At 44.7% G+C, this 27,457-nt stretch overlaps 1 protein-coding gene across 7 annotated transcripts in view; it reads right to left on the minus strand.

Moving 5' to 3' along the window:
* The window catches only part of LOC147010954 (gamma-aminobutyric acid receptor subunit beta-3-like), a 145,051-nt gene that overhangs the window by 86,821 nt on the left and 30,773 nt on the right, over nucleotides 1-27,457 (minus strand). For 4 of the 7 annotated variants that reach the window (XM_085860389.1, XM_085860393.1, XM_085860390.1 and 1 more), the window contains one exon: nucleotides 12,594-12,661. The exons of 1 other annotated variant lie outside the window; for it this stretch is intronic. In XM_085860389.1, coding sequence (XP_085716515.1) covers nucleotides 12,594-12,661 — 68 coding nt within the window. Of the gene's footprint in view, nucleotides 1-10,467; nucleotides 10,531-12,593; nucleotides 12,662-25,540; nucleotides 25,623-27,457 lie in introns of those variants that run through there. 2 more of the 7 variants (XM_085860392.1, XM_085860395.1) reach the window with 2 other exon arrangements.

The following is a 27,457-nucleotide window of genomic DNA, read 5'->3' on the forward strand; positions in this document are numbered from 1 at the left end:
TGAGGTCCCACGGCAATGAGCTCGAGCAATTCGGTCTGCGAAAGCGAGGAGGGATGTAAGCGAGGGGGGATAAGGGCAAGAAGCGATAAAGGAGACACAAGATGGTAGAGATTCAAAACGATGATCCACAAAGGTCAGGGCTGTTCCTGCCCCATGCCGATCACACTTCCTGTGTCGTCCGCTTCATTCAATTTTCCTGGCATTTGGAACAACCTCCTCAAGTGGCAGGTTCCGTCATTGGCCACCTGCCAGCATGGATAGCACACCTTCCTCTCACTGTCTGGCCGCATGGGGTGTGCCCATTAAAAAAGTCTTCTCCCCTTCCGAGCTTCTACAGCACATCTTGACACCATTGCCTACACACATATGCCGACAGTTCATAATGGTCCAAAGATGCTTTCTTTATGCCGTTTTCACAAATCTCGCAGAACCTCGCAGAAGTAAATATTTAGCTTTCCTCATTTAAGATGACCATACCTGGTGGAACTCAAACACAGGACTTACAAATACCTGCAAGCTGAGCAAATACATTCCATGCAGCCCCATGCACACAGAGGACATCAAACTGATTGGATTATTAGCCGAGTATACAACTCCCTCATCGGGGTTTCGGTCCATTCTGGTCATAATTCCTCTGGGTGGAGAACGGTAGACAATGGGAGTTTGTAAAAGGATTGCTTGGAAAGTAAAAACAATTACAGATCACACAATAACTACAATGAACTACAAATGGTGACACAAACTACAGTATTACATGTATTTATGTCTGCTTTCTCTCCTGGGACTTGTGTCAAGATTACAGCATCAATCATAAACACAAATCCCCACACCTCACATTATCATATACTGTACTCTGAAACTACCAATCAAAGTACTACACAGAAAGGTCAAGTTGCTGTATTAAAAAACAAAAGAAATTGTTTTTCCAACAAGCAGAAGAGGTGTTGATCATCTCAATTAAACAATTGATGTCAGGAGTGCAATTTTTAAAAAGGTTCAAATCTCTTGACAAATTTGCTAGTATTTTGCTATAAATGGATGAGGTTCTGGTTTTTGAGCTGTGGTTGGTTCTCAACTTCAGTGCAAATTCATCCCACCTCCTTAAATCTACCTCCTCCGAACTCCTTCCCTGTTATACCCCCTCCTCATACCTCCCATCTTGCCCCCCATCCTAGCATCTCTCCACTGTCCTCAGCCTTACAAACAGTTCCCCCTCTGATATTCCAAACTGTATGGTTTTCAAACATTTGTGGGCTCTGTTCCAATTTAACAAATGTCTCACACTGTCATTCCATCCACTCCACAAATATCTCCAACACACTCTCTGTTTCCTCTCATCACATCTCCCCCTCTTCCCATCCCCTAAAATCTTGTTCCTCCCCCCGCCCGCTCCCACCTCGACCATACCACAACACAGTTTCATCCTCCCCCTCTGCCCACCGCTCCCTTCTCTCTCCTCCCCCATGACCATGCCTGCTCTCATCGTCTCCCTCCCCCACAAAGCTTCCTTCTCACTCCTCCCTCTCAATTCAGCCACCTCCTCCCTCCTCAAAGCAAACTTCACTCTCGACCCCACCCCCCCCCCCAAAAGCTTCCCCTCACCCATCTCGAAAGCTCTCCCTCCATACCTTTCTCCCTCAATTCTCCCCTCTTACCCTTCTCCTCCAAATGTCCCCCCTTGCCCCTCCTCTTCAAATCTCCCCTCCCACTCCCCCTTCTCAAAGATGCCTCTCCCTCTTCCCACCCACTCAAATCTCATCACACCTCCCTCTATTCCAACCCCCTCAATTTTTGTTCCTCCCTCCACACGCTACCATCTCCACAAAACCTCTACCCAGTCTCATCCTTCTCTCCCTACCCCTCCCTTCTCCCTCCTCCCCCATGGCTGTGCCTGCTCTCATCGTCTCCTCTCTCCCTCAAGGCCTCCCCTCACATCTCCCTCGTAAATCAACCACTTCCTTGCTCTTCAAAGCAAACTTCTCTCTCTCTTCTCCCTCAAAGCTTCCCCCTCACCTTTCTCAAAAGCTCCCGCTTTGTGCCATCTTCTCTCCCCACCATAGATCACCTGGTCAAGGCATGAAGAGGGCCGGGGATGAAATTATTTACTTTGTATATATGGGATTTTGTACATACGTAAATTTTGAAACTATGTGGGTCAAACGCTGAGGCTAGATTCAGTCTCACCTTACAGAGTCCTCTCTAATTTAATTGGTAAGATAATCAGAGAATGAATGTTTAAGTGCTTAGGCCTGAACCTTACACTTGATCTTGACAGAAGCCTAATGTCCAGGGGAGGAGACCGTGTTGAGTGCATGGGGTACAGGGCAGTTATCCAACTGCAAGACCCAACCATGGACCATGTGCTCGCATAGAATAGTTAATTTTTGCCTGTAATAAGAATTTCACCTTTTAGGCCATAAGGGGGTAGTGCTGTGAACTGTAGAATGACAGCTTGGTGAAGGTAATGAAGGTATCACGTGATCTTTACCCCCCCCCCTCCCGGCTGAACCAGCAAGGGACAGATAGGGAATTTAAGGATACCCAAGAGGACAATCGATGCAACATCACCGAGCGTGGTGACGGAAAAGTTCGACTATTTTTCTCTTCCGCCCCCCCCCTCCCGTCGGACATCAGCATAAACCTGGTACCGTAACATCACTACTGGCGTTTGCAATGCCATCACCCAGGGGCAGGGTCAATGAGAGGACCCTCCCACTGCTACTGCAATGCAGCGTGGTATTGGTTGGACCGAAGCGAGGCAAGGAGGAATGCCGCAATTGGCAGGAACCATGGACCGCTCCCTTAATGGGCTAGTGTCACGGATCCCATCTTAAAGGCCACACCATGTCACAGGGGGGAGAAGGAGTTGGAAGGGGGGAGGGAGAGCGACTATTTGAGGATTGAAAAGCACCATATTGCTTTCATCTTTGACCATCGAGGAGCAGGATGCTTGCCTCTTTGCTGTGGACCGTTACTGTGTGTGTGTGTGTGTGTGTGTGTGTGTGTGTGTGTGTGTGTGTGTGTGTGTGTGTGTGTGTGTGTGTGTGTGTGTGTGTGTGTGTGTGTGTGCACGCGCGCACACAACTTGCTGATGTTGACTGCTATCTCCACATGTGGGTGGGTATCAGGAGGTGGAATGGAGACCTACCAGGTCTCAAAGTATCCAACTCCCAGCTGCCAGGTTAGATGACCACACTTTGGAGATAAAATTGTATGTGTGTGTGTGTGTGTGTGCGTGTTCTTGTGTGTTTCAGGGCTCATGGAGAAGAGTAGTTTCATTCTACAAGGGTTTACTTTTTTATTCTGATCGTCGTTCATCGTCTGTCTTTGTGTGATGGATCCATCAGGTTTTGTGTCTCATATCTGTCTTTTTATTCAACAAATCCTCATTTCATAAACTGTGCATGTCATCTCCATAAAACTGCATCCCACGTGTTGCTTGTTTGGGCGATGTTGATAAATCCCTGGTGGTGGAAGTTTGACTTAAAAGTCCTGATGACTGGGTGGTGTTAGCTCACATTCAGGATAAGATTGCTCGTCTCCACTCAGCAAGCGATTGCCTCCAAATTGGTTATAAGCTGGCCATCCTTGAAGTGACTACTTAAACGTGACAATATACTGAACCCTCCACACAGAGATTATGTCGGGTTGGATTTGGTTAATGGTATGGGTGGGGCTCGTTTGGGGTTTGACCGAGTTGATGTAACACAGGCATGATGGGCCTGTTGAGGGTCATTCCATGTCAAATCATCAAAGAATCTGCCGTCATCTCTCAGATTTTTGTAAAACTTTGGGAACCAATTGGGACCCATGAAAAACGGCAAGAACTCAAATATTTTTGCTAACAGCCTCTTAATTAGTGAGATACAGACTAACGAACTTTGGACTAATTAGCACGACGAACTTTGGACTAATTAGCACGACGTCGCAAATTCAAATGGCCATATCTCTAAAAGTATAACACCTCGAGAGCTGGTTGTAATGTATTATACAATCAGCATTTGTAATGTATTATACAATCAATAAGTGAGTTCAAGTACACAGTGTTCACTAACCTGACTTAGGCTTTCAATTTCCTCTTCAATGCAGCAACAGCAGCACTTGTTTCTTCCCCTCAGGCCCAGTTGAAAAACTTCAAAGTTTTTCAAACTTCAAAAAAAAACTTCAAAGCAATTGTTGGTCATTCCCTGTGTTCCCTGTCATGGCTAGGTTAGAATGATTGTATAATACATTGCAAATGCTGATTTTCGAACCTATATGCCATATGTACATGTACATTATTGCTCATATCTCAGAAACTATTGGAGTGCCCATCACAAAACTTATGTGGAAGCTTCTTGACATCATAAGGTACCTCTGGGATGAATTTGAGGAAATTTGAAGGATACATTTTTTGGGGATTCACGATTGAAGTTTATATTTTGTGATAACTGTTTTGTGGTTGGAGGTAAGAAAATGTTGCCCAGACAAATTCATAGGGCATGAAAATACCTTTAAAATTACACCAAAACCAGCTCTCTTGGTGTTATACTTTTAGAGATATGGCCATTTGAATTCGCGACGTCGTGCTAATTAGTCCAAAGTTCGTTAGTCTGTATCTCACTAATTAAGAGGCTGTTAGCAAAAATATTTGAGTTCTTGCCGTTTTTCATGGGTCCCAATTGGTTCCCAAAGTTTTACAAAAATCTGAGAGATGACGGCAGATTCTTTGATGATTTGAAATGGAATGACCCTTGACGTACTTTGGTATGGACACTTCCTCCTATCATCAACAACAACAACAAAAAAACCTCCTGACCTACCAACCCCATACCAAGTTTTTTGATAACTTCATGTGTCACCAGAAACAAACCTTTCTTCCAACTCATTATGCCTCATGACACAGTACCATTTTTGGTTTTCCTCGTTCTTGTGAGCTACAAATTAATAAAACAAAATTAATGTCAGAGTACAAATAGTTACAGGTGGGTTGTGGCTTCAGCATGTTTTGAAATCGGTAATTATTTACGAGAATATAAATGCAGTTGGATGGATGAGCAAAACAAGAATGACACATTGTGTGGCTACGATGCTCATAAACAAAAATGGAGGTATGGCCATCACCCATGGACAGTTGGTGCCTTCATATTTGAACAAGATGGCATTGTAATAATTTCAGAAGAACATCAAGGTTCATTTGGTCTTATTTTCGTGATTGAATGAGGTCTGTTAGTTCGAGTTTTGTTTTTCTGGGTGGGTCAGATGTCGATGCAATTTCCACTGGCTTAATTTATTTTATTTTATTTTGAAGCAAATGGGGCCAATCTTTTTAGGTCAGTGGCGAGGATACAGAGCTTCTGCCGCGCAGCTTTGCCTTGTTCCTGGACCGATAACTCATGGGCTGTCTATTAGAGTCAAAGTGTTAATGACTGACGGACAACACTCGACCACGAAGTTTGCACCTTTCGCATCAAAAAGCAGTTCACACTCAAAATAGTCAATAAGAAATACAAAAACCTGCCTGCAACAACCAAACACTATGATGTAAACAACATTTCAGCTGATCGGTTACAGAATCCACTCGAGATCGACACAAACACCGATATTGTGCCAAACAAAGATGAGATTTTCCAACACAAGTAAATACCCATTTCTTCTGGGAGCGAATTATGACGTCAGTGAAATTTCTTGCACAATAGCATATGCAGCCGACTCCCCCCCCCACCTCCTCCCAACTTAATAAAAAATTATGGTTGCACCCCCCACCCCCCTTTAAAAATTTCGGTTGTACCCCTCCTCCACCCTGATAAATATTCAAGTCGTGTCTTCCCTCCTCACCTCCCCCGACTCAGGATTTAAATTTTTTTAGTTGTACCACCTTCCCCTTAAAAATATCCTGGTCATGCCCTCCCCCTTTATAAAAACTGGCTGTGCGTTATTCTCTTGAAACTTCTGGGTAAATGAAATATCAATGAAAAAAGCATTTGTCCCAAAGGAACATCAGAGAAATAAGGTTACACAATACTCCAGTTTCTCTATGCCGTTCGGAGTCAATGTCAAATAACAATACAAACAAAACCAAATGTTTTCATGAGAAAATAAAGAACTGAAGTATCGGTATCCATTGACTTTTTTTGACTTTTTGATTGGAGGAGGTAGAGAGCATGGACATTGAAAGGTAACATGATAACAAATGTAGAGATCCTGCATATGCCGAGATGACTGGCGCTCAAATGAACCGCACATGGTGTGACAAACACCGCTGTGAAACAGTCTTCGACACATCCAGTAGTTTCAATGTATGGGTGCTATGAGCATCAACAAGTTACTCAGTCTCCACTCGGGTTTTCGACTGTTATAACAACGTTGACTATTATTAATACAACTTCGTTTGGGTGAAAAGAAACCAAGTTTGTCATTTAACAATCTTTAATTCACATTGATCAGAATCTCCAAAAATTGTGATCAAAACTCAAAGTAAACTACTGCATATATGAGCAGCTAATATGAAGTGTTGTAGTCGATAATTAATCATATTTACCAATCAAATCTAATGCATGAAAATGCCAGGTGTTCCTCATCATAAACATCAGGTGTTCTCTCCACACATAAAGCTCAGACCCCACTTTTCAGACTGCAAAATACAGATCTATCAGGATTAACTTTTAACTTAAAACAAAACGGCTAAAATTTCCGTAGAAGATCGCCATTGAATTGTGTTTCTGCATGAAGAAGGAAAAATTGAGTGAAATAGCTCACATCACTCGATTTTTCAAGGTGTGCTATACCAAGCACAACCAACAAGTCCAGAGAAACACCATCTGTAATCGACAAATCCTGGAGTGGAAGATTCAAAAAGCTGTCTAACAATGATGAGCAATACTTGAAGATAATATAGTTAAGGAATATAAAGAAAACAAGTCTGAAGACGACGATGGTTCACGAGCGGTATTTGACGATGTAGATTGTTTCAGAAGTCAAGGATGAGACAATGTGATAATGTTTGACCAAGTTATAAAAATGATCAACATGATGTGGTGCAGGTGACAGGTTATTAGCTGCAAAATGTCGAAAACCCGGTTTCGTTCAACAACTTTCAAAATTTGACCTTTGCATAACCTTTAAAGGTCACAAAACAATGTTGTGGACATTAAAATAAGGAAACAGGATACGTGCTATAGCTTAATGGAGTTAGTTCGTCGAAGAAGGGAGAAAACCCGGTTCGATTCCCACAACTTTGAAAATTTGACCTTTGTCAAATTTGACCTTTGAAGGTCAAAGGTCAAGGATTATGACCTTTGGTGCAAAACCTCCTCTGGAACATTCCAGGAACAATATATCGTCATATAGGCTATATGGCATTTCGCACTCATCGGATTATCCATACTTTGATGAAATCAGCGTAAAAACAAACTTGAAGGGGGCGCCACGGGCAAGGTGTTCGAGATAGAGAAAAATGGTTTCAAGACATTAGGTGGGGAATGACCTCAAGATTATGCATAGAAAATATTGTCATCCTAGCTCTCAAAGTTGGGGCGGTCGTCTGATTTTTATGTCAAAATTCAAAATTTTCTAAGTTCATGACCTTGTGACCTTGACCTTGTGACCTTGACCTTGACCTTGGGACTAAAATGAAAAATCGAGCTCCGTGGGGCTATGCAGGTACCATTGGACTAACCAAATACCGAAAACCCTTGCCAGATTTGACAACTCCCTTGGAGAAGATGGATTTTTATGTCAAAATCGCAATTTTCTAAGTTCGTGACCTTGTGACCTTGACCTTGGGACGAAAATGAAAAATCGAGCTCTGTGGGGCTATGCAGGTGCCATTGGGATAACCAAATAATGAAACACCTGTCAGATTCGACAAAACCCCTAGGAGAAGATGCAAATTTAAATTGGCTACCCCCTAAAAACATGTTTTTTTGGGCGTGGCTCCACCCATAATGGGCGGACCATGCCCATTTTCAGGAAAACACAACTAGATCATGATATAAACCTCCCACCAAAATTTCATCAGGATCGGATCAAAACCCACGGTGCTATGCTCGGGACAGACAGACAGAAAGACAGACAGACATACAGACAGACAGACACACAACAATAACGAATATAGTGGTCACATATATTTTTCGTGAAAATATTTTTTCGTGAACCAATAAGTGTTGAATTGACAACATAACTGGCAGAAGGCTCAGCTGTTGTTGTCCATCCATGAACAGTACAAAGGTTCCTTTTAAAATCAGGATTTATGGATGTGTTGCAGTAAGAAAACCTCTGGTAAAGGGAAACAAGACTAAAAGGCTAAAATAGGCACAAAAACACAGAAATCGGACTATGGAACAATGGACCATGGGAAAAGATGCTTTGGACAGACAAGTCAAAGTTTGTTATTTAGATCTCATTGAAGACAGTATGTGAGATGACGAAAAACTGGAGCTTCGAAAGAGCCTTGCTTGAAGCCAACAATTAAGCATGGGGGATGTTCAATTCAAGTTTGGGGGTGCATATCCTCAAGTGTTGGTGGAAAATTGCTGAAAGTTAATGACATATTGACTGTAGCAAGGTACAAACAAATTTTAATCCACCATGATATCCTCATTGGTACAAGACTTATTGGTCCAAACTTCATCTTACACCATGATGTTGAACCAAAACACACAGTTGGAATAATTATAACTTGTTAGCAAAAGAAAGATGAAGCTGGAGTCCTTCAATGCATGGAATCGCCCCCTCAAAGCCCAGGTCTCAATATCACTGAAGCTGTGTGGGACTATTTTGACAAAGAAAAAGTAAAAAAGATTCCCAGCAACTTGGATGATCTTTGCAAGGTCTTGGAAGAATTGTGGAACACCATAACACAAGAGTTTATAACAAAATTATTTCAGTGTCCCAAGAAGAATTTCATTGGTTATATAATACAAGTTCCCTTTCAAGGTATTTTGACACAGGAGGAGGCTATTAGGCCCATCAAAGCCTACACTATTATTACCAACCCATGGTTGGTTGTCCATGATCTATCCTTTTAAATGCTGAGCATCAAGCAAGGAAGGAGGACGGACCATTTTAAGGCTTTGGTATGACTCAGCCAGGGTTCAAGCTTCCAAGCTCCCAGACTCAGAGCAGACACTCTAACCATTACACCACAGAGGCTGATTGAAGGAAAAGCGTAGGCATACCCTTGACTCAAGGTATATTGCAGATAATTTTGGTTATTTGAATAATATTTTCCTTTTCGTAAAGGTGTACAGTATTTGCATTGAACACAAAGTTTTAGTTTCCTTATACATCAGAATATAAAAATACAAAATGTCTCAGACTTTTGCACAGCAGTGTCGATGTTGAAGCATTGAAAAAAAACACAATGGAGTTTTGTATTTTTTTTTGTCCACTTATTGTGGTGGCATTGATTTCATGCTTTCAGCTGGCGATCAACAACAGCGCATCACCACTGCTACTGATTATGAGGGCACCACTGATGCAATGTCCCGACACCAGTACACTGGTACTCATTTTGCCAACCTCAAAAGGACAACAGGCTGAATCAACCCCACCTGGTATTCATTCAGCATTCAACAGGGCTTGAACTAAGGACCCTAATCCCCCAAGCCAGCTACCATAACCACTAAACCAACACCAGCAATGTAACACCAACAACACCAGCAACACCATCAACACAATGGAGTAATTGAAACATAGCAGAACTATTTCAAGAAACAAAATTCGAAACCGAACCCGTCTCGAGCTGTGCCAAATTGCATGAAAGATCCTTCAAAACAAACACTGGTTTGAAGGAATAAAAAAGAAGGAAAAATAAAAATGAACCAAGCTCCCAAAATAATGAGAAAATGTGGTGAACGGCAGGATGATGAACAAATAAAAAAGGAAATTTTACTATCAAGCACTCAACAAAGGAACCCGAGAGATTCACAGGCGTGATCATTCGACACACGTGTGATCGCACACTCCGGCAGGCAATCACAGCAGGAGTGGATATGCTGTGCAGACACGATGAGCAACCAACGCAGACAACCCGGTTACTTTGTCTCGATTTCTTACCGTCTGAAATTACTAACTTTATTTTTTGTGGATCAATCACATCACCTCCTCCTTTCACTCCTGTGCCTTCTTCCCTCCTCTTCCTGCTGCCTTCCCTGAAGAAATGCCATTTGTGTTGCTGTGCACTGCACAATTGCATTAGATTCGGGCTTGCAAAGTAGTGCTATCAATTCCATCAATGGCCTGAGTTGTCTTCATTTTCTTTCCCTCCTGCCTAGCATTTAATAGAATCGGACAAGAATCCAGAACCTGGCAATAAAGATGTTTACCAAGCTAATCCTCACCCAAGACAACACTATAACGCGTGATGCAAGCAAACATCGAAGACAGCAAAGAATGATAATTTTAACACTGGAATCGACTCCCATTTGGAAGATAAAATGAGGACCGGTTCAACAATCTTCTCATCGCAAGGGAATGCAGGTTCACCTCAAGAGCAGGATGCCAGATGATTCCTTAGAGCGAGCCGCCGTGGAAAGGATGGGCTCATCGTTCAACCGAGGATTTTGGTGTCGTCAGCTGGATATTGCAAACAAATGGAGTCACCGTCCTTCTTCCAAAGGATGGAAATTAATGGGGGGGTTTTTTTGGAGGTGGGGGGGGGGACGGTGGCTTTGTGCTCAGGACAGATCAGACAATCATCAAGGGTTGTGCTTGCAGCATCCCGGGCTGAGTCTAAACATGGCATTTATAAATAATTAGGAACAAATGCACAGAAAGGAGTGTGCAAAGCAGGAACTGCACCACCATTCAGCTAAATATAGCCACAAAGTCAGCACCCACTGGCGGGGGATCGGTGCTAAACCGGCCACGGAGAAATATTCGGGTATCGAAAATGTTTTTGTTTTTTTTTCTGAGAAAAAGTACACATTTTACTACAATGTCCATCAACAACTGTAGCACTAAAATGTAATAAATTACTTACAGTATAATAAATTATTTTCCTTTAATTGCTATAATGAGAAAATGATATATTATTACATTGATTATGAACCACAGGATGTAAATGTGGACTGTGATGCTCTTAAATCATTTGATATGATTAGAAGGATTTAAAGCGGTTCTTAAAGTTATTAATAGCCAGTTTTAAGGAATACAATAATCCCAAAATTCCTCTCACATGCACTTGAAGCTCTCAAAAGAAGAACCCTTGTGTCAACTTCCAGAAAATTAAAAACAATTAAAAAAAATAGGAATTCCAATAATGTCTTAATAAGCAGGAAACAGCCATGACAATAAAGGGTGAAAAAAGAGGAAAGTAACAGGTGACAAATTCATACGAAAGACCTAACAGATCAAACATCATGCAAATCTCACAAGAAAGCAGGCCCAGCTTGCGCGCCACCGACGGAACCCACACCACATGCTACTGATGACACCCAGATCGCACTGCCACTGACGACACCCAGATCATACGCCACTGATGACGCCTAGATCGCACTGCCACTGACGACGTCCAGATCGCGCCGCCACCGACGATGCCCAGATTGCACTGCCACCGACGACACCCAGATTGCACTGCCACTGACGACACCCAGATTGCGCCGCCACGACGATGCCCAGATCGCACTGCCACTGACAACGTCGAGATCATATGCCACTGATGATACCCAGATCGCACCGCCACCGACACGCATATCACACGCCACTGACGATGCCCAGATCGCATGCCACCGACGCCCAGATCACACGCCACCGACGACGCCCAGATTGAACACCACTGACGACGCCCAGATCGCACGCCACCAACGCCCAGATCACACGCCACTGACGACGCCCAGATTGTACACCACTGACGACGCCCAGATCACACGCCACTGACGATGCCTAGATCGCACCACCACCAACGACACCCATATCACACGCCACTGACGATGCCCAGATCGCATGCTACCAACGACGCCCAGATCACACGCCACTGACGACGCCCAGATCGTACACCACTGACGACGCCTAGATCGTACACCACTGACGACGCCCAGATCGTACACCACTGACGACGCCCAGATCACATGCTAGTGAAGACGCCCAGATCGCAATGCCACCGATGATGCACAGATTGCACCACAACCGACGCCCAGATCGCGTGCCTCTGATGATGCCCAGATCGCGTGCCACTGACTACACCCAGATCGCGTGCTTCTGATGACGCCCAGATCGCACTGCCACTGATGACACCCAGATCGCACTGCCACTGATGACACCCAGATCGTACACCACTGACGGTGCCCAGATCGCATGCCACCGCCGATGCCCAGATCGCGTGCCTCTGATGACGCCCAGATCGCACTGCCACGGACGACGCCCAAATTCCACTGCCACTGATGACACCCAGATCACACTGCCACTGATGATTCCCAGATCGCATACCTCCAATGATGCCCAGATCGCATGCCACCAACGATGCCAAGATCAGGCGCAAACATATGACATCAAATCGCATGCCACCGACGATGCCTAGCTCACATACTACCAAAGGAGCCCAGTTCACACGCCACTGACGACGCCCCCGCTCGCTCCCCATAGACAACACCCAGCTCATACACACTACGCACCATGTTCACCTCCGACACCATGTCGATGCTGGCGATGTCAATACTCATTCCCACAGACACAGGTGGCCCTGTTGGTGAGAAAATCAACAATATTTAGAGGAAAGAACAAAACTTCTTGTTATCATTTGTGATGGCAACAAAACTTTGAATACCAAATTTTAATAAAACATTTCCATTTAAAGGTTAATTACCGTGAGCAGTGGCGTCTGGCTAATATTTCAGTGTAAGTCCATCAGAGCACTGCAAGATTTCACACCTTATTTCCCACGGTGGTTATCATCATCTTATCGGCTTTCCATTCATAAAAAAAATTCCATCAAACGACTTAGTACATTGACCCGAACAGCACTGTGTTTCAACATCATCCTAAGATCATTTAAAAGCTTCACAAAATGAACGTGAGCATGCATTAAATGTCCTTCAAGATGGCTGCTTACAAACAAGTGTGGCCAGAAATGCATGAGCGAGTCACCAGTACATTTTGGATGAAGCAAGGGTTATCCTGCCTTATTTAAAACATATCTGCTTTTGAGTAACTGAGCGAGTAAGTCCAAAAGTGAGTGCACAAGTCTTGACAACATTTACAAATCTCCGAGAAATTGAACTTGAGAAACTTGGCAAGAAAAGTGCAATTAGATATGTGACCAGGAATAAATATGTGTACATATATAAAGAAAATATATATATATATATATATATATATATATATATATATATATATATATATATATATATATATATATATATATACACTGTTACGGCTGTGGGAATTCGCAGAGCACCATATAGGTCCTTAGATCAGTTATGCCGATAAGTTTGTGTTCAGATAGATTTCCCCACCGTTGTCTAATGGAATTTATTCGTGTCACCCGGGCTGTGATCTTTGAGGTAGTGTTTTTCTGTTTCTATCGTTATTTTGGACCAACCACAACACCAACCGCCTTTCAACCACCCCAACCACACCCGCATCTCAACAAACCACGCCATCCTCACCACTTCACCCACAACCGCCAACATCACCTAACCACCTTCTCCACTACGCCAAACACCAACCACCTTCTCCACAACCACCAACATCGCTCTCATCAACCACCTTCCCCAAACTGCCAACACCACCTAACCACCTTCTCCACAACCGCACTACAACCATCTCCACCTCAAATAAAGTCTCTGCAATGGAGGCTCGGCGGGAAAGGAAATAAAGGAGAAGAAAGAAGTTCCGATAACACCTGGGATTTCCCCTCCCCCTTTCCTTCTTTTCCCACGCGCTGGGACGGGGGAGGGGCAGATCGAGTCAGGGGTCAAAGGTAATGTAAAGTGGGGGCCTGATTTTGGCCGGAAAATGGCCCGGCGCCCCACCCCCTTGGGGCCACGGCAACGAATTCTTCTTCCCCGTGGGCCGCGAAGGGAGGGCGGGAGCATTGGAGATAAAAGCGCGCGCTGAACTCAGCGTGAAGAGAAGCGAGTGGAAGTCGTCGAGTGGAGAGGGTCGAGAGAAGGGAATGGAAGTCGTCGAGTGGAGAGGGTCGAGAGAAGCGAGTGGAAGTCGTCGAGTGGAGAGGGTCGAGAGAAGCGAGTGGAAGTCATCGAGTGGAGAGGGTCGAGAGAAGCGAGTGGAAGTCGTCGAGTGAAGAGGATCGAGAGAAGCGAGTGGAAGTCGTCGAGTGGAGAGGGTCGAGAGAAGCGAGTGGAAGTCGTCGAGTGGAGAGGGTCGAGAGAAGCGAGTGGAAGTCGTCGAGTGGAGAGGGCCGAGAGAAGCGAGTGGAAGTCGTCGAGTGGAGAGGGTCGAGTGAAGGGAGTCGGTCTGTCTCGGAGAGGTGCGTGGAGGAGCAGAAAAGGGTGTCGTGGTGGAGTTGTGAGCAGTCGTGTGAAGGCTCGCGGAGCCTGGAGTCTGGAGTCCCTGCAGTCGGTGGGGAGCTGGAGAGGGACCATCGAGTCACCCAAGCAAGTCACCACGAGGGTGAAGGTAACCTGCGCGGTCTCGTGGAGCTCCTTCGGTCCACCAAGTTCCACGTTATAAAGACCCTGAGAGGTCCAGTCTATCCCATTGTCTTTGAGGGGGTTTTTCCTTGCTTTTCTTTGTACGAAAGTTGTGGTGCCGAGTCCGTCAAGTAAAACTGTATAATTGACTGTACATAATAAATAGACCGTCGTAGCACTTTGTCTTGCTCGCATCTTGTCCCTTCCCGCAAATTCACAACATATATACAATAACAATACATACACATATATAAATGAAAAAAAATGGACATAGACTTGACCGGTCAAAAGTTTTAGACCACCCCCATTTTTCTAGTTTTTACTGAAATTTAAGCAGTTCAAGTCCAGTGAATAACCTGAAATGGTACAAAGCTAAGCGGTAAACTTCCAGAGGTTAACAAAAAGTTTAGGTTACCAAAAACTGAAAAATAATGCAAATTTCAGAGTTGTTAAAAAAGGCCCTTTTCAGGGAACAAGTAATGGGTTAGCAACTGCAGCTGCTCTGCAGCAATGGAAGTAAATTAAGCCTTGAAAGTTGATGCAAACCATTCCTATAGGTGTCCCAACTTTTGTTGATTAGTTACAAACCCTCTGTCGATATAAAAGCAGTGTTAGAACAGACTGTGTTGCTACACCGTCTGAAGCATTATTTGGACAATATTGCACTGCAGGAAGTAGTATATTGCTATCATGATGGCGAGAAAAAGACAATTAACAAAGGAAGACAGACAGACCATTATAACCCTTAAAAGTGAAAGTCTTTCCTTTGGAGAAATTGCAAAGGAAGCCAAGGTGTCAGTGAGTACAGTTTCCTACACCATCAAAAGGCACTTGGAAACTGGAGGAAACTGACAGAAAGAGGTCTGGCAGACCCAAAGCCACAACACAATCAGAAGATAAGTTTCTCAGTCAACAGCTTGCGTGATAGGCAGCTCACAGGACAGCAGCTTCAAGCACAGCTTAACACTGGTTGAAGTAAAGAAGTCTCAGTTTCAACTGTGAAGAGAAGACTTCGAGCTGTAGGTTTGACAGGTCGAGTGGCAGTAAGAAAGCCATTGCTAAGATGACAAGATAAGGAAAAGAGGCTTTCCTGGGCTATGAAGCATCACCAGTGGACTAATGAAAACTGGAAGGTCTTATGGACCGATGACTCAAAATTTGAAATCGTCGGTTCATTACGCAGGGTTTTTGTACGCCGTCGAGTAGGCGAAAGGATGGTTCCTCAGTATGTGACACCAATTGTCAAACATGAAGGAGGAAGCATGATGATCTGGGGCTCTTTGGCTGGATCCAGAGTCGGCCAGGGTGACTGGCACCCTGAACCAAAAGAGCCACCACAGAATTTTCCAGCGCCATGCACTACTCTCTGGTCTACGCCTAGTTGGTCAGGGGTTCATCTTACAGCAAGATAACGACCCAAAACATACCTCCAAGCTATGTCAGAACTCCCTCAGAAGAAAAGAACAAGACGGTAGGCTTCAAATCATGGAATGGCCAGCACAGTCTCCAGACTTAAACCCCATCGAGCTGGTTTGGGATGAACTGGACAGAAGGGTGAAAGCAAAGTAACCTACAAGTGCAACACATTTGTGGGAACTTCTGCAACAGTGTTGGGAAGAACTTTCCAAACAATATTTGATTTCCATGGCAGAAAGAATGACACACGTATGTTCGGCTGTTATATCTGCAAAAGTGGCTACTTTGATGAGTCAAAAATGTAGATTAAATTTTGTTCAACAAAACGATTCCATGATTTCTTTTTTATCTGCAATTGTTTATTTGTTCTATGCTTCAATATCAGAGTACATTGAGACATTAAACTGCTTAAATTTCAGTAAAAACTAGAAAAATGGGGGTGTTCTAAAACTATTGACTAGTAGTGTATATATATAAAAATGAAAAAAATATATAAGATCATATATATAAATATATATGTGTATATATATATATATATATATATATATATATATATATATATATATATATATGTATATATATATATATATATATATATATATATATATATATATATGTATATATATATATATATATATATATATATATATATATATATATATATATATATATATTTGACAAGGATGGCCATCAGTTTGTCCGTTGGCTGTTACGCTGATTGGCTGTGTGAGGATAGGTGCAATGTGATTGGCTCATGGAAAGATTATTGTATCGGCTTATGAAAAATTGATATTCAAATCTGATTCCATATTTGATGATCGAAACTCACGGCCTCAATAATTATGTCGAAATGCAGAGTGCAATTGGATAGAAATTAGGAAAAAATTCATTTTTTTTTCTAACCCGATATCATTAAATAAGACACTCACTGGAGTTGATGTCAAACGGCTCCAAAATGCATTTTTTAAAACTCTTGTAATGGGAATTATTATATGTCTGATTTTATTTTGAGCCGTCCAGGGACACTAGTCGCGATCTTTTTGGATTTGAATTTTACTTTTATGACATGTACATTTTTAACATTTACAGTACATTCAACATGGAACCACAGCTTGTTTATTTACCATGCATTACAATATGACCTCGGTGACAGGATGACCTCAAGGTACCCACACTCGCCTCCAAGCTGTCTCGTCTGGGTTCGCACCTTGGCCCAGCTATAAAATGTCATCATGGTATTTCACAGGTTGGGTGAATCATCAATATCTGTGGTGTTCCTACTATACATGTTAAACTGGGCATCCTGTGTTCCAACATTACTTAATGGATGTAAAGATCCCAACAGTGTCCTTCACAAAGAGTGGGCGAGTTTTCGCTGGCACCATGGCCAAATTACAAATTCCTGTCTGAACTACTGCTGGGAAGGCAATGGCAAACCACCCAGTCTGAGTGGGGGAGAGAGAGGAGAGAGGGGCAGAGACAGAGGAGTGGGGGAGAGAGAGGGTGATTGAGGGAGGGGAAGGGGAAGGGAGTGGTGGAGAGAGAATGAGATTTGGGGAGAGAGGATGATATTGGAGGAGAGAGGATGGGAGTGGGGTAGAGACAGAGAGTGGGGGAGAGACATGGGAGTGGGGGGGGGAGGGAGGGGGAAGGGAGTGGCAGAGAGAGGTTGACATTGGGGGAGAGAGGATGGGATTGCGGGAGAGACAGGGGAGTGGGGGAGGTTGGGGAGTGGGAAGAGAGGAGGGGAAAGAGGGAGGATGGTGGGAATGGGGGGGGGGGGAGGATGAAGTTTCCTTCTGTATCCATCCTGTCCACCCCATTCCTTGTCCGATTCTCCCTCTGTTTCTCCGTGTGTCCCCCTGACCCCCCCCCAACCATCACTACTGTTCCTTTTGCATCCTGATCCATTTAGTGTTCTAGCTTTTTCATGCAGCCTTGACTGTATACAAAAAAGTTATAGGTTGGCAACCATTGTAAGGCTTCATGGGCCGAATGGTCTTTTTCTGTGTTGAAGTTCCATGGAAGGGAAATCATCTATTATATACGGTATTATGAACCATGGTGTCTGTCTATGCGTTCATCTGTCTCCCGTTTACGGCGGCCGCCTCTCACGCTGCATTTGAAAAGCTTAACATTCACTTTTGAAATGACAGAACAGGCATGAGTGATGTTGATGCCAAATTTGATTTCGCAACCAGGATATTTTTCACTCTACTGAGACAAATCCAACCTCTGGCACCCCGTGTTGCACCACCATTTTGTGGTGGGCGGTGTAAGTATCTCAAAGCTTTAGCTCTATGTGAAACCAAGAGTGCAACACAATTGGCAAATTAAAAAGTCCATGAAATATAATTTAAATTGATAGATTAACTTAAACTTTTCCCATCACTGGGGACAGGTACTCTTTCTCGTTATGAAGGAGGCACAATGTTACAAAACCAAAGTAACTTCCATGCAAGATAAAATTTGTTGATGGAATGACAGGAGGGGTTGTGTGGGTTTTGAATATCGGAGCATGCATCGAAATCCCGAATATTGCTCTCAAAGACATGTTTCCTATTTCTCTTGTATGGTTTAAAGGACGTCTTAAAATCCACAACGGTTGCTGGTGTCCTCATGTGCACGCAGAGGACAGATACAGAATATACTTTGCACATCCTGGAGAGGTGGCAGCCACATGAACAGGTTCACAAGGGATGCATTGGCAGAGTTGCTGGACAACTGTGTACTTTGAACTAGGAAGGAGGAGGTGGAAACATATTGTTGCGAATTCGCGCCCGCCGGCGTGCGATCGGCCGCTCAACTTGAATGGCGGCCGCCTCGCCCACCGGAACGGACAATTCTGTTGTGACCCTCTCAGAACAACGCTGGGAGCTAGTCACGGGTGGGGGTTTAACCCCACCACGACCGTGCCAATTGCCCACCCGCGCAGGATAGGGTTGCTCGCCAAATTCGATCTACCTCAGTACCTGCGCGGATGGTCGACCGGGCAATCGTACCTCGCCGCAGGCCAACTCCGGACACGAACCGCTTAAGCGGTCCGTTCACGCTATCGGGATAACTGAGCGGTGTTATCGTTGGCCTCGACGGTTCCGATTAATTATCGGGCGTATTAAGCCCACTACGAACCCTTTACGTGAAGCAGGATGGAGGGTCAATAAAGAAAAGACGAAGCGAAACGGGAAAACAGTTCACACAATGCACATTTATTATGCGACACACAGAGAGCACACATATACAGCCAAACAGTCAAAATGCACATTTAGCAGTTACAACAAGAGAAACAATGATGCAGAGTTACTACCGAATACGCGCACACATGGCAACACTTATACAGTTCTACTTTACAGACGGCGCCAACAAACATTTACTCAAAGGCAAAGGAAAGAAGCCACCCTCATAGACAAGGGTGCAGACGAGCCTGTAGACCAATATGCGCGCCTGACCTGAAGGAGCGGCCAGGTCCGCGAGACCGGGTGGGTCCTACCCGCATCCTCGTGACGCGTTGGCGGACGAGCCGCAGATGTGGCCGCGTGGCTGTGCCCCGACTCCGTGCTCCTTGGCGGGTTTCCTTGGCACGATGTTTGGAGTGGGGTGGGAACGGGGCCCCCTTTGTTGCACTATCTCAGCGCGGGGGAAAAGGGGGAATTGTTGATGCCCTGGGGGAGGGAGAATGGCTGGCTGGCTTGGGTCCCGCGACGAGCGATCTCCCACCGCGACCTCGTCGCCGACCGCCGTTCTTCTCGCCTTGGACCCGAGCTCCTTGGCCTCTTCCCACAACTCTCCTCAGCCGACTGCAGAACCCAACTCGATGCCTTCGCCACCCGACTCCACTCTCTGCCACACTCTGCCCTCCAACCAAAAACTGACTCTTCCACGATTCGCCTTGCGCTTGCCGTTTTATAGGCCGGCAGGAGAAAACAATATGCAAATTTTCGGATCAGAATGACCTCGGGGGCGGAGCCATGCTCGCCAATTGGACGGAGGAAAAGTGGGCGTGAACCTCCCCTGATCCTAGAATTTGCATATATGGATTTCACACAGACACGCCTGGAGGCGGGGCCAAGCCGCTCCGTGCTTGCTAATTGGACGGATCAGAAGTGGGCGTGTAGCGTTCTTGATCCGAATTCTCCCTCGGAAAGGCCGCTATTTGCACTCGCGGCTCGGTGCGTATCTTAAACGAGCCCAAGACAGCCCGACGCTCAGTGTTCACAGGTGGTGCGGGAATGGCCGTCGAAGGAGAGAGGTGAGGGTGGTGGAGGGTTTATCGGTGGTGGTTTGATGGTTATGGCGGTTGAGACGTGGTTGGTTCAAAATAAAGATAGAACAGAAAAACGGCTATCTCAAAGCGTCGCAGCCCGAATGAATCACATAAATTCCCTCTAAACGACGGGTTTGGGGCTAACTACACATGTACTTAGAGTTATCTCACCTACGCGCCTTCATGGTGTTTTGCGAATTTCCACAGCCGTAACAATATAAAGGAGGAAGCGGCCTTATTCATGCTACCTGCATACCTACGAGGTCATTTCTGGTGGTGTGTCGATGGTCCCCAAGGATGTCTGACAGTTTTGGCACATCAATCACTTATCAACGCGTCTGAACTACAGTCATACAACAGCCGATGATGACAACCGGGCACACCAACGTTTGTCCAGCGAATATGTAATTGAATTTCACAATATGAAAACTGTAACATTCAGTAAATTGCACTTGTTCACACCTAAAATCAGTGGAAAGCCGAGGGACTCTTTCCCATCCCTCCACCTTACGCAGCACATGTCTGGAGCATTCACACCTCAAAGGTGCTGCATTAGGTAAGAGAGAGACTAAGCCAATGCAATTACATATTAACTTGCACATTCAAACGTTGTCCATTGGATTGAATAAATAATTTGCATCGCAGCTGCGTTGCTTTCTCAGAGCACAAATAGTACAAACAATTGGTTGTTTGCCTTGTGATGCTCCCCTTTTAGCATGGCTCTCCTCCAAAAGCTTTGTCCTTGGACTGCTTAGCATTTCCTAGCATTTGCCAGAACTCGTTCTCCCCAGATAAAATTTTCTGTTTCTCTTGAATAACTTCAGCTCAGTGCTTGTTGTCATTGGTTTAAAATGCAAGCCTGCCAGGCTTTCACACGGCTGCCGTGCCAGGCTTTCACAATTCCATATTTCACAGGTCTGCTATTTAGTGCTCTCAGCAAGTATGTAGGAAGTGTAAAGCACATGATCACGTTCGACGGGAATACCCGGGAAGTTACAGCCGGTTCGGTGGGCGTTTGGGGCATATACACCTGGTAAGGCCAGGATTCCTATAACCCTGGCCCTCCCAAGGCATGACTTGGGCTTTTTAAGGAGTAGAAAACATCCTCATGCTTCTCACAAGTGTGGACAGGGTATTATAGAACCTACAATAAACTGTGAATAGCATGCAAAGCACAAGTAAGTTAGACTGGTATGGCATTGTGGTTAAAGGTAATGATGGGCTTGAGACAGGTGGGCAAATATAATGTTTACTGACAAGTCTGGTTTCAATCTGTACTTCATAGATGGAAGGAGGAGGTTATGGAAACATCCTTGGAAAGTGGCATCTCCCAGCAGCATAATGTAGTGATACCAAGGAATTACTTGAATGTGGTCATTACGTGCAGGATGTAGGTCCGTGGGCAGACTGCTTTGCGACTCGGGTTCGGAAGTAAACCACTCAGAGACTCTGTCTGCCTTTGGCCATTTACCATCTTATTCACCTTAACACGTATCACTTTATGGTGGTAGTGGTAAAAGAACACAACAGAGAGAATCTGAGGCAGAACTGAATCTGAGAAACTCCAATATAACATGGTTTGGGAGTTGAACTCTTCGAGTGGAACGTCAACACGTAGGCCACAGACATTACGCTGACACGTATGTGGAATGTACAATATTACTAGCATGGAGTACGAGTGGTACCAGATTGTCCACATGCTGTGAGAAACCATCGTGGGACAATGGCTGAAACCCACCACTGTACTGTGTATGGTAATGACGCTGGGGCTGAGCCTGTGTCTGAGACACGTGGGGCCGACGAAGTCGGGGTTGAGCGTGAGTCTGAGACACGCAGGGCTGATGAAGCCGGGGCTGAGCCTGAGTCTGAGACATGCAGGGCCGACGCAGCCGAGGCTGACCCTGAGTCTGAGACATGCAGGGCCGACGAAGCCGGGGCTGAGCCTGAATCTGAGACACGTGGGGCCGATGAAGCCGGGGCTGAGCCTGAGTCTGAAACATGCAGGGCCGACGAAGCTGAGGCTGAGCCTGAGTCTGAGACATGCAGGGCTGACGAAGCCGGGGCTGAGCCTGAATCTGAGACACGCGGGGCCGACGAAGCCGGGGCGGAGGCACATATTCATATTACAGTTTATTTCACCACATACTTGTGTTAAAACGTGAATTAAGGGAAATAGCTATTCTAATTGACGTATTATTTGGCTCCAACAAGTCATTTCTGGAACAATATGGTTTGAATATTGCAAACATCATGAGTGGAAAATGATATTTGATTATTGATATCATTTTTAACTCACCTGGACTTTAGTCAGGTGAGATTATGTGATCGAGCAGTGTCCATAGGTGAGTGAGTGAGTGAGTCAGTCAGTGAGTCAGTGAGTCTGTAAACACTTCAGTCATTATCACTTAAACCAAACACACGATTTTGATGAAACTTGGCCACAAGCTTCATATCTGATGCCTAATGAAGATGTATTGACCGCATCAAAATCTGTGCTTATTAGGGGGGACTACAGGTTTTTTTTGACCCTCACTCCCCCTGCCCCCCTCCAGCAAAAATAGGTATGAAAGTGTATCGACTGCATTAAAATATGCACTTATTAAGGGGTCTACGGGGGTGGGGGGGTGGAACCCCCCAAAATAGGTATTTGCTCCTTTCTGTGAAAGTACACACACAATTTTGATAAAGCTTGACTACAACATTGATCACCCATGTTGGACCAAAGTGTATCGACCACATCAAAATTTGCGTTCATTAAAGGGGTCTACAGGAGGGTTTTTTACCCCCAAAATAGGTATTTGTTCTCTTCTCTGAACTGCACACACAATTTCAATGAAATGTGACCACGACCTTCATCACCCGTGATGTACCAAAGTTTGTTCACAGCATTTAAAGATTCAGGGTCTCGAGGGGGTCTGCGGGGGGTTTGAGTGACTGTTGCTCCTGATCCAGGTGAGCTTCAGGACAGGTGGTCCTATTTTTGTCAATTTACACCATATTTGAGATAAATAATGTATATTTAACAATCGTCATTGGTATCCACAATTCAAACATCTGCACAGCTATCATCTACGCAACTCTTCAATAGTTATATCGGAACTGTTGCTCTGCTTATATTACCCATTATTATTTACGTTAGCACATTTTCTGATATTAAGAAAATATTACTCATTGTAGGAAGAAACAGGTCTGATATTCTTCCGCAAAATTATATAATCAAGCCCAAACTATCGTAATAAATCAGACATATTGCAGCATTCTTTTTGCAAAAAAAAAAACAAAACATTACTCTTGTCGCGCCGCTGGTGGTCCAGGTTAAACCCGCCAACCCAATTTGTGGTGGTGGGCGGTTAACATCACCAGCCCTCCGGGCTGCGCAGGTTTTTTCCTTATTAGGAGGCGGACACATTGATCCTTGGAGATTATCACGCACGCGGTAAAGGCATGGGGCAATGGCGGAGGGACGGAGGTACAGAGAAGCACAACAAGTGGGGTTTATACTTGAACCCCACGACAAATACAAGGATACAGCAACTTAAAATGAACACATTTAATGAAAATAGCCAAATATTTACAAAGGACAACAATCAGAATAAAATAATATGTGAGGTAAACTAATCCTAAAGTCTAAATCGAGATGCTTCTACACACACATTTAACTACAGACAAGGGGAAACAAAATAAAAGAAAATCCCTCCCTTATTCTGGCACTTAATATTTATCCAGAGATGGTCTTTGTGGAACTTGGAATCGAGGTGCTTCGATTTGCACATGTAGATGCACGCAAAATGCCGCCTCATCACTCTCTCACAGCGGGAATGTTCGTCGGGCAATCTGTGAGCGGTATTCAACACCAAGGCTCAGAGACCCGTGCACCTGCTTTGTCTATCACACCTGCCAATATGCTCTTTGCAGAATGGTGCTGTCCCCTTCAGTGACATACACATGAGGTCTCAAGGCCCATCCCAAGACCAGTCGATGGCCAGAGTCTTGCTTCACCACGCGAGTCAAATCACCTCAGCACAAATACGAGAATCGTTCCGTCTTCTTCATGCGTCAAAGGAAAGCCAGCTGTAAAGCCCTATTCTTACAGGCCATCTCCGAGCTACGTTCTCTCTCGACCGCGTGCGTCCTTCACTCCGCACTCATGCGTTCCTCCTCCAAACTCCCCACTCTCCATCCTATTTGATCTTCTGGCTCTCATGCCCTCTTCCTCTTCATGCGTCTCACGTCACGCCCATCAATCCTCTGCCTCCGGCGCATGGCCTGCTCATACAAAACCTGAGAAGGTGGGGCTTCTGCCCACTTGTAGTTGTTTTAGGGACGTGTTCCCCACCTTTATAATTTCCGATCTTGGAATACAAAACGTATGGAAAGTTTACAGGGGGCGATAACATACTGGGGCAATTAGTCTTAAATCCTACCTAATTAACACGGCACCACCCCCCATGTGGTGACAAGTAACACTTTAGCTCACAGTTTCCCAACTTAATTACATGGAGATTTCTCCGACACGTCCACGGACCAAACACCTCTATTCAATCCTAACCTTCCTATTTAATTCCTCCATCTATCCCCACAACCGTAACACTCTATTAGATGGTAGAGAGGCTACTTTGTCTTTACATCTGTTTGTTTTATTCTCTCCAAGCTAGTAGCATCCAGTAAGTTGCATAAACTGTGCTATTAGTCATTATCTTCATCGGGATCATTGATTTGTCACGGCTGTGTAAGGAGAAAATCAGACCATGCTCGGTGGATATCATTTGGCTTTACTAGAACTACTACCTGTTCTTCAATGCTTGTGCAATTCTTTTCAACGTATGAAAAATATGCATAGCTGCATTTCTGATGATTGATAATTTGCTTTTTTCTCAGAAAGAGGAGGTGGAGATAGGGACCTATTGCACATGGTGCAGTTCCTTTGTATACAGACCTGTGGTGTGGGTGAACAGCTGGACTGTAGTAGAACTTACATCCACACTAACGAGGATAATGTTGAAACAAAGTAACCCAGAACCCAGTACCAGCCAATGGAGCATGCCATGTGCCATGCATCCCCAGAACCTAATCAAATGAGTAGGCATATGCTTCAAGAGCACAGTGCAAGCCCAGCAAGCAGCAAAAAAAGTTTGGCCTACATACTGGGATGTCTGTGCTTTGTGTCAAGATGACAAAAATGAAAAACTGATTTGTCCAGCAAGAAATGCAAGAAAGGGTTACAGTTCAGGGTATGCAACATTTGTTGAGAATATACAGAGTTTCCAGGAGCCGGGTTGTGTACCACCTGTTGTAGACGCGTCAAGGCTGGACGAAGGAGAGAGCGTGGTGCAATGTGGCACAAGTCATGCTGTCATAAATTCAGAAACCTGAAGTTGCAAACGGCACAGAAGCATAAATCAGAGATAGCAGCTGAAACAGAAAGCCCCATCAAGACCTGTTTCAGTGAATGAAGCCTCAACAACAGAGGGCACATCCTGTTTTTTCAATGATAAAGGCAAAGAACCATTGAACAGAACTTCGACCTTGGACGTTCACAAAAATGTCATATCTTGGACAACTGAGCTCAAAGCCAAAGTTGCTCGATAAATTGGCTGCTGGGGATATTAATACAATTAATGCATTCCACCACAAAAAATGTTCGACTTCACTGTACAACAGAATCACAACTGCCAAAGCATCAACAAAGGAAGAGAACAACCAGGTCACACTCGAAAGCAGAACTTTAGCCCAGTTAGTGTCCTACATTACAGATGCTAAAAATGATGGCAACAAGAACACTCCCATATTCGAGCTGTCTGACCTAGTAATCTCATCCTTCACTCTACAGTCTACACTCTCTTCAATCACATTCTTACTCTTGCACAGTACGACTCCAACAATTAAGTGCACATGGACAAGCAGGATCGGACAACTGCACAATTCTGAAGAAATATCTCTTGTCCCAGATAGCTGACTTGTGGGCATACAACAAAGGTGGAGAGCTGATGTTGGCTTTTGCAGAGGATATTGCCTGTGCTCTATGGTTTGCCTAGGAAAACTGAGACTCAAACTCTGGATCTAGAAAAAGCAGCACAAATTGTAAGGGAGTTGTTGAAGAAACAACAAAACTTTGATTGATCTTCAGGCCAAAGTGCCATGAGAACTCAGTTTCCAAGGCCCTACTTGCACTTGCAATTTAATCCCAGATGGACCCAACATCAAAGATCAGGCAAGGCATGAAGAAGGAGGTGAAACAAATGTCGGCAGTTTTCGTGCTTTATCACTCCCCCCCCGCACCACCACCACCAGGTTTCTGCTCTTTCTGTGCTTGCTCTTCCACAAGCCTTGACTTTGTATGTAGCAATTTTTTTTTAACTGGATAAAAATCTTAAAACTTGACCCCTGGGTAAAAAAAACAAGTATTTTCTTTTTCTACTGTTTTGACCCCTGGGAACATAAGTCCCCACCCCCTGGGGTATGAACCAGGGGTCAAATCCCAAAAAATTGTTGCATATTTCCCCCAATGTTGATTGTATATACAAAGTTTCATTAAGAAATGTTTAAAAATGTGCCTGTAATTGCATTTTTTTGGTATTTTACCTGTGGACCCCACCCCAGGGGGTGAGGATAAAAATGATACTGCTCTTGTACCTTCTTGCCCTGAGGTGATGATAACTCCGAAGTTTGGTGAATTTCTGCACTAACTGTTTAGGAGGAGATAGTGTGACGGATGGACAGACATTGCAAATTACAATATTCCACCCCCTTTTTTCAAAAAGGGGGCGGGATAAAAATTACAATATTAAAACTACTTATATTTAATGCTGTCAAGCATCCAATATCTGCTTCTGCAGCAGTTCAGCACAACATTGACAGGGAAAGTGCACTGCCCGTCTATCTTTCCAGCATTGTCCATGCTGAGAGAGACCCGGAAGAGGGAACTAGTTGGCAAGTTCTCCAGACTGGGATTGGCCGTTTCATAATGCGGGACCATGCAGATATCAGGAATTTATTGGCTGCTCTTAGAGCACCGAGCCTGGTGTTGGCGCAGTGGTTAGGGCAGCGGCTTGGGATCCCAGTGTCCTGAGTTCAAGCCCCGTTGGCTGCTGAATTAACACCAGGGGGTTGACTCAGCCTGTCATCCTTCCGAGGTCGGCGAAATGAGTGCCAGTGTTCTGGTCCCGGTGTATGCCCCGGTTAGAATAGGTGTACCATATCCCTG

The sequence above is a fragment of the Eptatretus burgeri genome, chromosome 16, assembly GCF_056783735.1.
Source record: "Eptatretus burgeri isolate ZD-2024b chromosome 16, Ebu_testis_v1, whole genome shotgun sequence".
Lineage (NCBI taxonomy): Eukaryota > Metazoa > Chordata > Myxini > Myxiniformes > Myxinidae > Eptatretus > Eptatretus burgeri.